At 45.7% G+C, this 15,208-nt stretch overlaps 1 protein-coding gene across 3 annotated transcripts in view; it reads left to right on the top strand.

The window, feature by feature from the left end:
* Positions 1 to 15,208, top strand: part of LOC127003978 (trithorax group protein osa-like) — a gene marked incomplete at its 3' end in the record, with an annotated part of 37,400 nt that overhangs the window by 3,849 nt on the left and 18,343 nt on the right. Inside the window, 3 exon segments of one of the 3 annotated variants that reach the window (XM_050871060.1) lie at positions 1,144 to 1,275; positions 14,729 to 14,902; positions 15,025 to 15,154. In XM_050871060.1, the coding sequence (XP_050727017.1) occupies positions 1,219 to 1,275; positions 14,729 to 14,902; positions 15,025 to 15,154 (361 nt within the window). 3 annotated transcript variants of the gene reach the window in all.

Raw genomic sequence — 15,208 nt, 5'->3', positions numbered from 1 at the left:
AAATATGATATCAGAAACTGTACATCATGAGTCTTGTACGAGGAGATATTTCGCGCAATACAGCAGGCTGCCATTTGCATTGTTTACAAACCACACAACCACACCCATACAACAAACAGCTGCATGGCGCGTGTCACCAGAAACGTGTGAATTGTGTCTTGCCTAGTTCTCTGTCATAACCTACGAGTGATGGTGGGAATAATATGCTTATTCACTTCATTCAGTGGAGAGAGAGAGAGAGAGAGAGAGAGAGAGAATATCCATATCTCCGAGATATCCACTCAGGCACTCAGTCTCAGCCTCACTCGTGTGAGGAAGAAATGAGGGACACCATGAGTGGCTAGCTAGTATTGGTACCGGTACTGTACCATAGAGCTAGTACCGTTCGTACCGGTAACTGCCCACCCCTATTGTTGAGTAGCGTGGCAGCGTGGGTACTGTATTGTTGTTCAAGTGGCGCGCGGGAAGAACTGAGCTCTGCTGTGTGGCCGCGGCGCTATGTGAGTCCAGTTGCGTGAGACTTCTGGTGGCCACTTCATAAAATATCGCGTGTAAGTGGAAAAAACGTGTAAATAATTTTATTTTTGGATTTTGGACCCCGCGTTATTTCAAAAACGCGTTAACCAAACCCGCGTAAATCGAGAGTTACCTGTACCCAGGGGCCAGATAGTCAGAATTTAATTTAGCCTTATAGATGGGGGCTTCGTGGTGCAGCAGTTAGCACACTCAGCTCACAACCGAGAGAGCCTGGGTTCAATTCCCAGGCGGAGTGGAAAAATTTGGGCGGCTTTTCCGATACCCTACGCTCCTGTCCACCCAGCAGTGAATGGGTACCAGGTATTAATCGGGGGTTGTGTCCCGTCTCCTGGGATCTGTTCCCTTCTCCTATAATTCCTTCCCCTTCTGTCTCTCTCCGGCATATGACCACAGATGTTGCGCCCACTAAACAAAACTTTCCAACTTTCCCATTTGATTTATTTCCTTCCTACAACACAAACACTGATTTTGCAGGCTTTTTCATGCTTGTTTTTTCCCCTTGCCTCCTGTGCTATATAAATCAAATATTCTGTTGACCCTTCTTGTCCTTGTCTTGACCATGTATGTCGAATGTATGCTGTTGTAATATGAATATGTACATTTCAGAACACCAAGACTACTGCACATGAAGACCCTCTCCGCACCTGAGCCTGGGTTGTCTCTCCATGTGTGCAGCTGAGCATGAAGGAAACAGGATCAGCTGCAAGTCTGAAGGCTGCCCAAGAAGCAGCTGCAAAGGTAAGTAAGTACTGAAGACCTTGTGGTGACTCCATTAACGAAGCAGTTTATTTGCGAGTATATAAAGGATTTGAACCTGGTAGCAGCGACGGGCCAAATTTGTGGCTTTACTGTGTAGCAGCGACGGGCCAAATTTGTGGCTTTACTGTGTAGCAGCGACGGGCCAAATTTGTGGCTTTATTGTGTAGCAGCGACGGGCCAAATTTGTGGCTTTCCCGTGTAGCAGCGACGGGCCAAATTTGTGGCTTTACTGTGTAGCAGCGACGGGCCAAATTTGTGGCTTTATTGTGTAGCAGCGACGGGCCAAATTTGTGGCTTTATTGTGTAGCAGCGACGGGCCAAATTTGTGGCTTTATTGTGTAGCAGCGACAATAAATTTGTGGCTTTACAGTGTAGCAGCGACGGGCCAAATTTGTGGCTTTATTGTGTAGCAGCGACGGGCCAAATTTGTGGCTTTAAAGTGTAGCAGCGACGGCCAAATTGTGGCTTTATTGTGTAGCAGCGACGAATAAATTTGTGGCTTTATTGTGTAGCAGACGGGACAAATTTGTGGCTTTATTGTGTAGCAGCGACGGGCCAAATTTGTGGCTTTATTGTGTAGCAGCGACGGGCCAAATTTGTGGCTTTATTGTGTAGCAGCGACGGGCCAAATTTGTGGCTTTACTGTGTAGCAGCGACGGGCCAAATTTGTGGCTTTATTGTGTAGCAGCGACGGGCCAAATTTGTGGCTTTTCTGTGTAGCAGCAGCAGCGAAACCAAATAATTTGTGGCTTTACTGTGTAGCAGCGACGGGCCAAATTTGTGGCTTTACTGTGTAGCAGCGACGGGACAAATTTGTGGCTTTACTGTGTAGCAGTGACGGGCCAAATTTGTGGCTTTACTGTGTAGCAGCGACGGGCCAAATTTGTGGCTTTACCGTGTAGCAGCGACGGGCCAAATTTGTGGCTTTACCGTGTAGCAGCGACGGGACAAATTTGTGGCTTTACCGTGTAGCAGCGACGGGACAAATTTGTGGCTTTACCGTGTAGCAGCGACGGGACAAATTTGTGGCTTTACCGTGTAGCAGCGACGGGACAAATTTGTGGCTTTACCGTGTAGCAGCAACGGGACAAATTTGTGGCTTTACCGTGTAGCAGCGACCGGCCAAATTTGTGGCTTTACCATGTAGCAGCGACCGGCCAAATTTGTGGCTTTACCGTGTAGCAGCGACCGGCCAAATTTGTGGCTTTACCGTGTAGCAGCGACCGGCCAAATTTGTGGCTTTACCGTGTAGCAGCAACGGGCCAAATTTGTGCCATGATATAAACCCCCCAAAATAGATGATACATAATCTGATCACAAATGCTTTGATATATATTATGAAATGGTTTGTGTGAGTGACAATTTTTTCTCATTTTTCTCACTTAGAGGGACCATTAAGAAGCGTGATCCCCGCTGCTACCACCAGGTTAATATCGTGAATGGATATTTACAATGCTTGATGTGGGGTAATTTTCACACTAATAGTTCTATGGTGATGCAGTTTCAGTATGTTAATGGTTATAATAATAGGTGTGATTATATACATATATTTACATGTAGTGACTCGCAATCTGATGAATATGAAGACAAGATATTAGTGTGTTATGAGAGTGGAAGAAGAGGAAGAGGACTTGGTGAGTTAAAGGGCAGACTGAAGAAATGAAGGTAGAGAAAACGTGAAGACTTAGAGGGTCACTACAGTAAGTAAGTACTGAAGTCATCGATCATTTGGCTACCTTTTCAAGTTGTTTGAGAATGTAATACTTATTGGGAGGGCGGTGGCTGAGTGGTTAGCGTGACGGCCCCGCGTTCAGGAGCTCCAGGAGGGACGCGGGTTCGAATCCTGGCCGCCACACAGCTGAGGTTTTTCAGTCACTGCCGAGTGGCCTAAGACTACCCACATGCTGGCCTGAAGACCACCCATCAACCCGGGCTCTAGATAACCTCCCAAAGAGATGCTCAAAGATGAGTTCCGGGGGGCAGCATGAGCCAACACAAGATGGCGCCACTATAAACACTCGCCTGCGCCAGAACGGGCTGGGCCGACCATCAGGCCCCACCGGGAAGAAGCCTACTGGCGCAAGTCCCTCATCACCGGCTATTACTGAAATTACAGGCTCACGGCGTAGATGGGAAAGTTTTGAGCTGGATCAGGGCGTGGCTTAGTGGTAGGAAGCGGAGAGTGCAAATCAATGGTAAAAAGTCTGAATGGGGCAGTGTTATGAGTGGAGTCCCACAGGGGTCGGTGCTGGGTCCTCTGCTTTTTATTATTTACATCAATGACTTGGACACAGGAATTAGTAGTGATGTCAGTAAGTTCGCAGATGATACCAAGATCGGTAGAGTAATCCAATCAGACAGCGACGCTACCGTTCTCCAGGATGAGCTTGACAGACTATATGATTGGGCGAGGAAGTGGCAGATGGAATTCAATGTCGGGAAGTGTAGCATTTTGAGTGTAGGTAGGAATAACCCCTTACACAATTACTCCTTAAATGACACTCCTCTAAGCAGGTCTGGGCGGGAGAGAGACTTAGGAGTCCTAGTGAGCGCTGACCTCCGTCCTAGGGCTCAATGCATTCAGGCTAAAAATCGGGCAAACAGAGTACTTGGTTTCATCTCAAGGAGCGTGAGCAATAGGAGCGCTGAAGTCATCCTCAAACTTTACTTAGCACTAGTTAGACCTCATCTCGATTATGCAGTTCAGTTCTGGTCCCCCTCCTATAGAATGGATATCAAGATGTTAGAATCTGTACAGAGGAGGATGACGAAGATGATTCAGGGAGTGAGGAACTTGCCTTATGAAGACAGGCTAAAGCAGTTAAATCTACACTCTCTAGAAAGGCGAAGGGTGCGAGGAGACTTGATCGAAGTTTATAAATGGGTGAAGGGATTTAATAAAGGGGATGTCAATAAAATTTTGAGAGTGAAAGAGCCAGGTAGGACGTGTGGCAATGGTTTTAAGTTAGACAAATTCAGATTCAACAAAGACATAGGCAAGAATTGGTTCACTAATAGAGTGGTGGACGAATGGAACAGGCTTGGGAGCCATGTTGTGGGTGCCAATACCATAGATACATTCAAGAAGAGGTTGGATAAAGCCATGGATGGTGAGGTAAGGTGGGGTTGAGTGTACAGGAGCTGCCTTGTATAGGCCAACCGGCCTCTTGCAGACTCCTTACGTTCTTATGTTCTTATGTAATAGCCCACGATGTTAAAAAAAAAAAAAACTAAGATGCTAGTCCATGAATTTGAGCTAATAACATAAATACAGTAGTCCCTCAATATCGACCATTTTGGCTCAGCATGAAAAATCATCATCATCATCATTTCGTTCAATATCCGTTTCCACTTCCTGAGCATTTTTTTATTGTTATTTTTATTATTTATTTATTTATTTGTTTATTTATTTATTTTTTTTTTTTTTTTACATCTCAGCCTATACCGCCGGTAGGCTTTCTTCAAGGGCCTAGCTGGTGGTTGGCCCAAGCCCATCATGGCGCAGGCAACTTTTTATAGTGGCGCTTTATGGTTCTATTCTACTGTCTTCGGCCCGATGCTCATCCAGTCCCATCAGTGCCAAGACTTCCTGTATACACCTCCACGTTTTCCTAGGTCTGGTCTCCTTCCTTCTACCTGCAATCTCTCCAAAACTCCCAGCACTGTATCCTCCCTTGCTCTCTTCACATGTCCAAACCATCAGAGTCTTTCCCTTCTGAGCACTGTTTCCAGGTCCTCTACTAAAACTTCCAGCGCTGTATCCTCCCCTACTCTCTTTACATATCCAAACCATCGGAGTCTTTCCCTTCTGAGCACTGTTTCCAGGTCCTCTACTAAAACTCCCAGCACTGTATCCTCCCCTGCTCTCTTCACATGTCCAAACCATCGGAGTCTTTCCCTTCTGAGCACTGTTTCCAGGTCCACTACTCCACATCTGTTAGCTACATCTGCCCGCCATATACCTCAGCATTCTGTGATCATTTGCTCTCAATACCTCCATCAATTTTCTAGTTAGAGCCCATGTTTCTGCTCCATACAGGGGGCTTCGTGGTGCAGTGGTTAGCACACTCGGCTCACAACCGAGAGAGCCTGGGTTCGATTCCTGGGCAGAGTGGAAAAATTTGGGCGGCTTTCCTGATACCCTACGCCCCTGTCCACCCAGCAGTGAATGGGTACCAAGTATTAATCGGGGGTTGTGTCCCTTCTCCTATAATTCCTTCCCCTTCTGTCTCTCTCCGGCATATGACCACAGATGTTGCGCCCACTAAACCAAACTTTCCAAACTTCTCCATGCAACATCACTGATCTAATACACGCTTGGTACACCCCTGCTCTGCTCTTTAGAGGGATGCTCTGATTCACGAGCAGACTAGCCACCTCCCTCCACTTTATCCACGCTGCTGCCACTCTCACTGTCCTCTCCACTCCCGCCTCACAGTCCAGAACATCTCTCAAGTAACAAAAATGTTCTACCTCATCCAGCTTTCCTCCATTCACCTCTAGTTCATCCCTCTCAGTTTCGTGTCTTTGCTGTCTCCTTACACAAGCTGGCCATGTAATATTCTGTGCTCCTCTTACATGTCTGAGGCCTGAGCATCTAAGGGGACACCACTGCCTGCAACATGTGCACAAGACTGAATTTACACCAACTCCCTTCCCACAGCATCCACAGGGATATTTTCCTGATTTAACCTTTTCTCTTGCTTCTTTTCCAGTCACCATGTACAGGTAACTCGATTTACGGGAGTATTGTGTCCTTGAAGAGGCTGCGTAAAGCAAAAACAATGTAAATCAAACAAGAGGCAGGTTTGTATTGAAAAATAAATATTCACTTCATTCAGTGGAGAGAGAGAAAGAGAGAGAGAGAATATCCATATCACTGAGATATCCACTCAGGCAGTCAGTCTCAGCCTCACTCGTGTGGAAAAAAACATGTAAAATAAACATTTATATGGATTTTGGAGCGTGCGTTATTTAAAAAACGCATAAACCAAACTCACATAAATCAAGAGTTACCTGTACTTTGTTTTTCCATATTAATTTTCAAACCTCTCCTCCATTCCTTCCTTCTATTTATTAAACTTTTCTTTCACTTCTTCTGCTGCCTCTGCATTTACTACCAAGTCATCTGTAAACAGCAGCTCCCATGGTGCCTCTCCTCCTGCTTCCTTTGTTGCCTCCTCCATTACTGTTGTAAACAGTAGCGGGCTAAGGGCAGATCACACTCCAATTTTGAACTCATCTGATGTTCCCACCACTGTTTTGAGTCTTCATTTTTTACCTCCACACAGTCCATCACCCATTCAACCAATCTTTGTGGTACTCTTCGTCTTCTCAATGCCCATCTTATAATTTCCCTTGGCACTCTGTCTCGGAACGTCCCGAGTGCTCTCAAACGTATGACACGGCAGCACGAGTTGGCAACTCAGCACGTCCACTGGCTCCCGGCTTTGAAAGGTGGAGCGCCTTTGTGCTGTGATGACGTCATCAGCAAATATGGCAGCCCAAATAAACACATATAAGTGTTTCCATTGCATTTCACCTCTGTGCCACCATAACTACTGGAGCCTCCTTTTCATCTCCTGTTGTAAGGAGTTCATCAGCCAGGACAGCTAGTAATGCGTCCCGACTCGCTCTCTCAAACGCACTGACGGGAAGATCAGCGTATGCCATTTTGCTGCAAGTGAGACGCCGTTACCATAGCAACAACAAGGCTTAGTTAAAGGACGGCCTTTATCTCCACTCTTGCAGCACTCTTGCAGCACTGGCAGTTACTGCGGCAAGAATTTATTTTACACTATGATAGATACATAAGAACATAAGAACATAAGAACGCAGGAGTCTGCAAGAGGCCGGTAGGCCTGTACGAGGCAGCTCCTTTGACCCTAAGCTCCCGTGTATCTAACCCCACCTAACATCGCTGTCCATGAATTTATCTAGTCTATTTTTGAATGTGACAATTGTATTGGCACTCACCACATGACTGCTAAGCCTATTCCACTCATCCACCACCCTGTTAGTAAACCAATTTTTGCCTATGTCCCTGTTGAATCTGAATTTATCCAGTTTAAACCCATTACTTCGTGTCCTACCCGGTTCTCTTACCAACAAAACCTTATGAATGTCTCCCTTATTAAAGCCCTTCATCCATTTATAAACCTCGATCATGTCTCCACGCACCCTTAGCCTTTCTAGAGAATGCAAGTTTAACTGTTTGAGTCTTTCCTCATATGGCAAGTTTCTCAACCCCTGAATCATCTTAGTCATCCTCCTCTGCACCGATTCTAACATTTTGATATCCATTCTATAGTAGGGTGACCAGAACTGAACCGCATAGTCAAGATGAGGTCTAACTAATGCTAAATATAGTTTGAGGAAGACTTCGGGGCTTCTGTTGCTTACGCTCCTTGAAATAAATCCCAGTACCCTATTAGCTCGATTTCTAGCTTGAATGCATTGTGCCCTTGGACGGAGATCAGAGCTCACTAAGACCCCTAAATCCCTCTCGCACCCAGACCTACTTATGAGAGTGTCATTTAAGCAATAGTTATGTGAGGGGTTGTTCCTACCTACACTCAGAATACTGCACTTCCCTACATTGAACTCCATCTGCCATTTATCCGCCCAGTCATATAATCTATTGAGTTCACGAGCGAGCAGCGAACACTGCTCTCATTCACGTGGTATGCTCTCCCTACCGCAACGTAACTCATCCCAAAATGTAATTTCTTCTAAATCTGAATTCTTCTGCAAGGTGAACACTTTCTCGAACACTTTGGGTGCTTTCAGCAGGTGTTTTGGTAGAACAGTGTTGCCACTCACGCCATGGCTATTTCATGCCACGAGCGGGAAATTTAAAAATCCTTAAAAAAATCTTCCATGACAATCCGTATAAAACCGAAACCGTACTATTGGAAACTGTACTATTTGAGGGATGACTGTATATTCTCAGGGCGAGCGGGGCAGGGCGGTGGCGGCGGCGTGGCTGACATGTAGCCTAACCTGTAACATGATTTTCTTTTTTACGACTATAACATATCATGCCTGCACTCGTTTCATATATATACGTATGTGCGGGCGTGGAAGGCTGTCTTGGGCTTATGGGCGTTATCTTAAGAAGCTTCGTTTGTTTCGATATATTAAATGCGGTTGGCGAAAGATGTGTGTTCAGGTCCGTAGACTTAACCTACACCATATCCAGGTGCCCCCATGGCTCTATCAACCCGGATACCAGAGGGTTTACTGTTGTCCCATCACCCATTCAACCAATCTTTCTGGTACTCTTTGTCTTCTCAATGCCCATCTTATAATTTCCCTTGGCACTCTGTCAAATGCCTTCTGTAAATCTATAAAAACATGATACAATCTCCTCTTCTCCATAAACCTTTGGGGGCTTCGTGGTGCAGTGGTTAGCTCACTCAGCTCACGACCAAGAGAGCCCGGGTTCGATTCCCGGGCGTAGTGGAAAAAATTGGGCAGCTTTTCCGATATTCTACGCCCCTGTCCACCCAGCAGTGAATGGGTACCAGGTATTAATCGGGGGTTGTGTCCCATCTCCTAGGATCTGTTCCCTTCTATAATTCCTTCCCCTTCTGTCTGTCTCCGGCATATGACCACAGATGTTGCGCCCACTAAACCAAACCTTCCAACTTTCCTCTTCTTAGACACCTTAGGCATCTTGAATGAGCATATTGTCCACTAGAAAAAGCATGAAAACCTTACAAAACTGATCACAACGCGGCGATCAGCTGTGTATGTGTTTACTAGTAACACATGGCTGGGTCGCTCTGGAGAGTACCTTGTAGCGAGGCTAGAGGCTTAACCCGGTGGTGGTAGCAGCGGGGATCATGTTTCTTAATGGTCCCTCCAAGCGAGAAAAATGAGAAAAAATCATCACTCACACAAACCATTTCATAATTTATATCAAAGCATTTGTGATCAGTTTATGTATCATCTATTTTGGGGGGGTTACATCATGGCACAAATTTGGCCCGTCGCTGCTACACGGTAAAGCCACAAATTTGGCCGGTCGCTGCTACACGGTAAAGCCACAAATTTGGCCCGTTGCTGCTACACGGTAAAACCACAATTTTGGCCCATCGCTGCTACACGGTACAGCCACAAATTTGGCCCATCGCTGCTACATGGTAAAGCCACAAATTTGACCCGTCATTGCTACACGGTAAAGCCACAAATTTGCCCCATCGCTGCTACACGGTAAAGCCACAAATTTGGCCCATTGCTGCCACACGGTAAAGCCACAAATTTGGCCCGTCGCTGCTACACGGTAAAGCCACAAATTTGGCACATTGCTGCTACACGGTAAAGCCACAAATTTGGCCCGTCGCTGCTACACAGTAAAGCCACAGATTTGGCCCATCACTGGTACACAGTAAAGCCACAAATTTGGCCCATCGCTGGTACACAGTAAAGCCACAAATTTGGCCCATCGCTGGTACACAGTAAAGCCACAAATTTGGCCCATCACTGGTACACAGTAAAGCCACAAATTTGGCCCATCACTGGTACACAGTAAAGCCACAAATTTGGCCCATCGCTGGTACACAGAAAAGCCACAAATTTGGCCCATCGCTGGTACACAGTAAAGCCACAAATTTGGCCCATCGCTGGTACACAGTAAAGCCACAAATTTGCCCCATCACTGGTACACAGTAAAGCCACAAATTTGGCCCATCGCTGGTACACAGTAAAGCCACAAATTTGGCCCATAGCTGGTACACAGTAAAGCCACAAATTTGGCCCATCGTTGCTACACAGTAAAGCCACACATTTGGCCCATCGTTGCTACACAGTAAAGCCACAAATTTGGCCCATCGTTGCTACACAGTAAAGCCACAAATTTGGCCCGTCACTGCTACCAGGTTAAGTTTCCAATGAGAACATAAACTTCTCAATATTTCTAAATAAATAGCACAATAACAGCAAAAAATAGATATAAGAGGATTTAAAGTCCACTTGTGTGGCTCGCACATGATGTGAACAAACACCCAGCAGCGTGACATTTAAGTTTTAACCCGGTAGCAGCGACGGGCCAAATTTGTGGCTTAACCATGTAGCAGCGACGGGCCAAATTTGTGGCTTTACCATGTAGCAGCGACGGGCCAAATTTGTGGCTTTACCATGTAGCAGCGACGGGCCAAATTTGTGGCTTTACCATGTAGCAGCGACGGGCCAAATTTGTGGCTTTACCATGTAGCAGCGACGGGCCAAATTTGTGGCTTTACCATGTAGCAGCAATGGGCCAAATTTGTGGCTTTACCATGTTGCAGCGACGGGCCTTTACCATGTAGCAGTGACGGGCCAAATTTGTGGCTTTACCGTGTAGCAGCGACGGGCCAAATTTGTGGCTTTACCATGTAGCAGCGACGGGCCAAATTTGTGGCTTTACCAAATTTGTGGCTTTACCATGTAGCAGCAATGGCCAAATTTGTGGCTTTACCATGTAGCAGCGACAGGCCAAATTTGTGGCTTTACCATGTAGCAGCGACAGGCCAAATTTGTGGCTTTACCGTGTAGCAGCGACAGGCCAAATTTGTGGCTTTACCGTGTAGCAGCGACAGGCCAAATTTGTGGCTTTACCGTGTAGCAGCCACGGGCCAAATTTGTGGCTTTACCGTGTAGCAGCGACGGGCCAAATTTGTGGCTTTACTGTGTAGCAGCAATGGGCCAAATTTGTGGCTTTACCGTGTTGCAGCGACGGGCCAAATTTGTGGCTTTACCATGTAGCAGCGACAGGCCAAATTTGTGGCTTTACCGTGTAGCAACGACGGGCCAAATTTGTGCCATGATATAAACCCCCCAAAATAGATGATACATAGTCTGATCACAAATGCTTTGATATATATTATGAAATGGTTTGGTGTGAGGGATGATTTTTTCTCATTTTTCTCGCTTAGAGGGACCATTAACAAACATGATCCCCGCTGCTACCACCACCGGGTTAAATGGTCCATACAGCAAGTAAATTTCGCGCTTCGATGCTCAAACTTGGTGGAATGGCAAAGCGAGAGTGATGGTATTTCTCAGAATTTTTTCCTGGCGTGCGTCCTTGTGGAGTGGTTTTCCCATCTCGCTGGTCGCAAGTTCAACCCCCGGCGCCGGCAAACCTTTCCTTGTCCTGATTAATTTCTCATGTGTTTCATTACACGCTGTGGTCGTGTGGGAGCATAGTAAATAGATTATTCGGTCGTTACACTTTGGAAAGGCCATTACTTGAAATGTTTGGAGGAGACATAAATGAAAGTGACTTACAAAATTTGGTCATTGTTTTTGATAGTGTATGTAAACGGAGGAAGCTGAAATTAACACAGTGGTAGCAGCGGGGAAGCAAAGTGTGTATGAGCATTTTGGAATATGTCAGGGGTGAATGGAAGGAGTGTGGAGTGGTGGAAGAAGTGAAGCGACAAACTTTAAAGCGAATGGAGGAGAGTAAGATGACCAGAAGGGCGTATGTGAGTGAGATAGAGGGAGGGAATGCTAGATGACGACCTCCAGTGAAATGGAGAGTTAGGGTGCAGGAGTATGTCAGGGAGAGGGGGGAAAGATCCTTGAGGAACTTTGAGCAGGCAAGGAGGGAGTGTCTGGATAGAGAGAGATGGAAACTCTTCTGCCGTGGCCATCCCCCTCCTCGGAGCAGGCGTCAAAGATGATGATTTGACACGTGAATGCTTTGTTTCTCTCCATCCTGCACCTCTTTTTACATTTGTTTCCTATGATTTTCGTCTCCATGGCTGTATTTTCTAGGTTGGAAGTGTCACCCTGTTCTTCAGCCCATTGATATATGTGTGTAGTTTCTTCCATGCAAGAGCACATGTATATACAGGCATATGTGTTTCACCTGTCTAGAACTCTTTACTTGTTTATCTATCTTTCCCTCTATCTACCTATCCATCTATCTATTTTATTTGTCTGTTTTATCTTTTTTTTATCTGTTTGTGTATTTTATTTTACTCCGTCTAATGTTCCTCGCATTTGCATGTCACAAATATTCAAAATAAACAAATATTCAAAATCCCCATGCAAAGTCATGTTCTGTTTTTGTATGTCTGGCAGTAGGCGGCTCCATTTAGCAAGTATCAGGCTCATTAACTCTTTCATTGCGCGTGGTGAGGGACACAGCGATCCCCCCAGCCACACCCTGCCAGCCTCTCTTTTAACCGCTATACCTCAAAAACTATTCATCACAGCTAAAAAAACAAAACACCATTGGAAAGAAGAGGCCCAGCTCTATAAAATTTGGTTTTGTATGCTGTTGTATTATTTCACATGTGCTGCATAGAGTCGATAAAACTTGTTGTACTATTGATCTTTTCCTGCAGTACACACACGGCCAACCTCGGGAGGCAACGGAGGGTGGTGCCGGGCAGGGTAGTCTTGCCAGCTGAAATATTTACAACTATTTGTCCAAAAAATCAATAAGGTGAAGCTATGCAAAAATGCCGCTATATTGGACAAGAACATCAACCATTTGCGATCATAGATTTTCTGCGCTGGGCTGATATGATTTTCCACCAAATTTTGTGGAAAACCCACTGAATTGGCAATGCTGTGGGGTGAGAAATACTGTTGGAACACTCTCATACGCAGGAAATTTGAGTGTGTCTGGAACTCACAGCAAGGATTCAGCAAGTTACGCTAGTGCTCGCTGCAAGTATTTAGCAACAATAATTATTTATTTATTTATTTATTTATTTATTTATTTTTTTTTTTTTTTTACATCTAAGGAGACAGTTCAAGGGCTAAAAGAAAAAAAAAGCCCGCTACTCACTGCTCCCAAACAGAGGTCAAAGGAGTGTCCAAAAAGAGAGGTCAATTTTGGGAGGAGAGGTGTCCTGACATAATCCTCTTGGAAGAGTTCAAGTCGTAGGCAGGAGGAAATACAGATGAAGGAAGGTTGTTCCAGAGTTTACCAGCGTGAGGGATGAAAGAGTGAAGATGCTGGTTAACTCTTGCATAAGGGGTTTGGACAGTATAGGGATGAGCATGAGTAGAAAGTCGAGTGCAGCGGGGCCGCGGGAGGGGGGGAGGCATGCAGTTAGCAAGTTCAGAAGAGCAGTCAGCGTGGAAATATTGATAGAAGATAGAGAGGCAACATTGCGGCGGAATTTAAGAGGTAGAAGACTATCAGTATGAGGAGGAGAGCTGATGAGACGAAGAGCCTTAGCCTCCACTCTGTCCAGAAGAGCTGTGTGAGTGGAGCCCCCCCACACATGAGATGCATACTCCATACGAGGGCGGACAAGGCCCCTGTATATGGACAGCAACTGTGCAGGGGAGAAGAACTGGCGGAGACGGTACAGAACGCCCAGCCTCGAGGAAGCTGATTTAGTAAGAGATGAGATTGTCCCAGAGTTTACCAGCGTGAGGGATGAAAGAGTGAAGATGCTGGTTAACTCTTGCATAAGGGGTTTGGACAGTATAGGGATGAGCATGAGTAGAAAGTTGTGTGCAGCGGGGCCGCGGGAGGGGGGGAGGCATGCAGTTAGCAAGTTCAGAAGAGCAGTCAGCATGAAAATATCGATAGAAGATAGAAAGAGAGGCAACATGGCAGCGGAATTTAAGAGGTAGAAGACTATTAGTAAGAGGAGGAGAGCTGATGAGACGAAGAGCCTTAGCCTCCACTCTGTCCAAGAGAGCTGTGTGAGTGGACCCCCACACATGAGAGACTCCATACTCCATGGATAGTTTTACTTAAAAAAGCAAGTGATGTCACTTCTGACTTTATGAACTCTCATATTTATCTATTTGCATGTATATCATGAAGGTATAACATTATTATATTCAATTTTACTGTTGACAGAGCTTTTGTGAGTGTTTATTAAGCTAGAATTTCACTGTTGTGTAAATCAGAAACCACAGAAAGTAAAGGTCGAGCAAGTTGAGATGGCCCCGACACTCACCATCGCTGATATTGTTGCCTAAGGTTCTGCATTTATCTAAATTGTTTGCAAAAAAAATACATTTGACATTTAAAATTGGTGATATCAGTATGTGGATTTTTTTTTTTTTTTTTTTTTTTTTTTTTTTTTTTACGTGTACGCCTAAAGTTCCGGTAGGCTTTCTTGAGGGGCCTGGATGGTAGTTGGCCCCAGCTCGTCATGGCGCAGGCAAGTGTTTATAGTGGCGCCATCTTCTCTTGGCTCATGCTGCCCCACGGATCTTGTTCTTGATTCACTTGGACGGTTTCCTCTAGAGTCCGGGTTGATGGGTGGTCTTCAGGACAGCATGTGGGTAGTTTTAAGCCACTCGGCGGTGACTGAAAAATCCCAGGTGGTAGCGTGGGGATTCGAACTCGCGTCGTCCATCACGAGGTGAATGTGGGCCCAGCACGCTACCACTCAGCCACTGCCTACCCTGTTCATGACATTTTAAGTGGAAAGTTTTATCTAACATCTATTTCCATTATTTGCAGGTTAATGCCATGTTGGTGGCTTCAGGTCAGCTTAAGCTCTCTGAGCTTAACAAAAACAGAACGAAGAACAACAAATCCAATGACCTCTTCATTGAAGAGGTTGTCATCAATGATGCCCCGATGAGTGCCAGAAATTTTCTGACTCGTTCTTCCACGCAAGAAGAAATTAGTAAGGTTAGTGATTTGCTTGTGTTGTGTTGTGTGGAACATACTGCTTCCCTGGGGCACTGCGCCGCCTCTCATGAGAAAGTATTAACAAATTTCATTACTACTGTTGTTGTTTCATTGTTCTGCAGATGTCTGGTGCAGCAGTGTCCACTCGCGGCCGCTACATGAACCAGGAGGAGCGCAAGAATCCCAGCAAAAGCCCCAGTGACCGCCCCCTGTACCTCCACATCCAGGCTGTGAACCAGCAAGATGTCAAGGGTGAGGCAGGGGAGGATGTTGTTGGCAGGATTACAGGCATGCATGACCCTGCAA

This window comes from Eriocheir sinensis, chromosome 27 (assembly GCF_024679095.1).
Source record: "Eriocheir sinensis breed Jianghai 21 chromosome 27, ASM2467909v1, whole genome shotgun sequence".
NCBI lineage: Eukaryota > Metazoa > Arthropoda > Malacostraca > Decapoda > Varunidae > Eriocheir > Eriocheir sinensis.
This window is presented reverse-complemented; position numbering and strand designations above follow the sequence as displayed.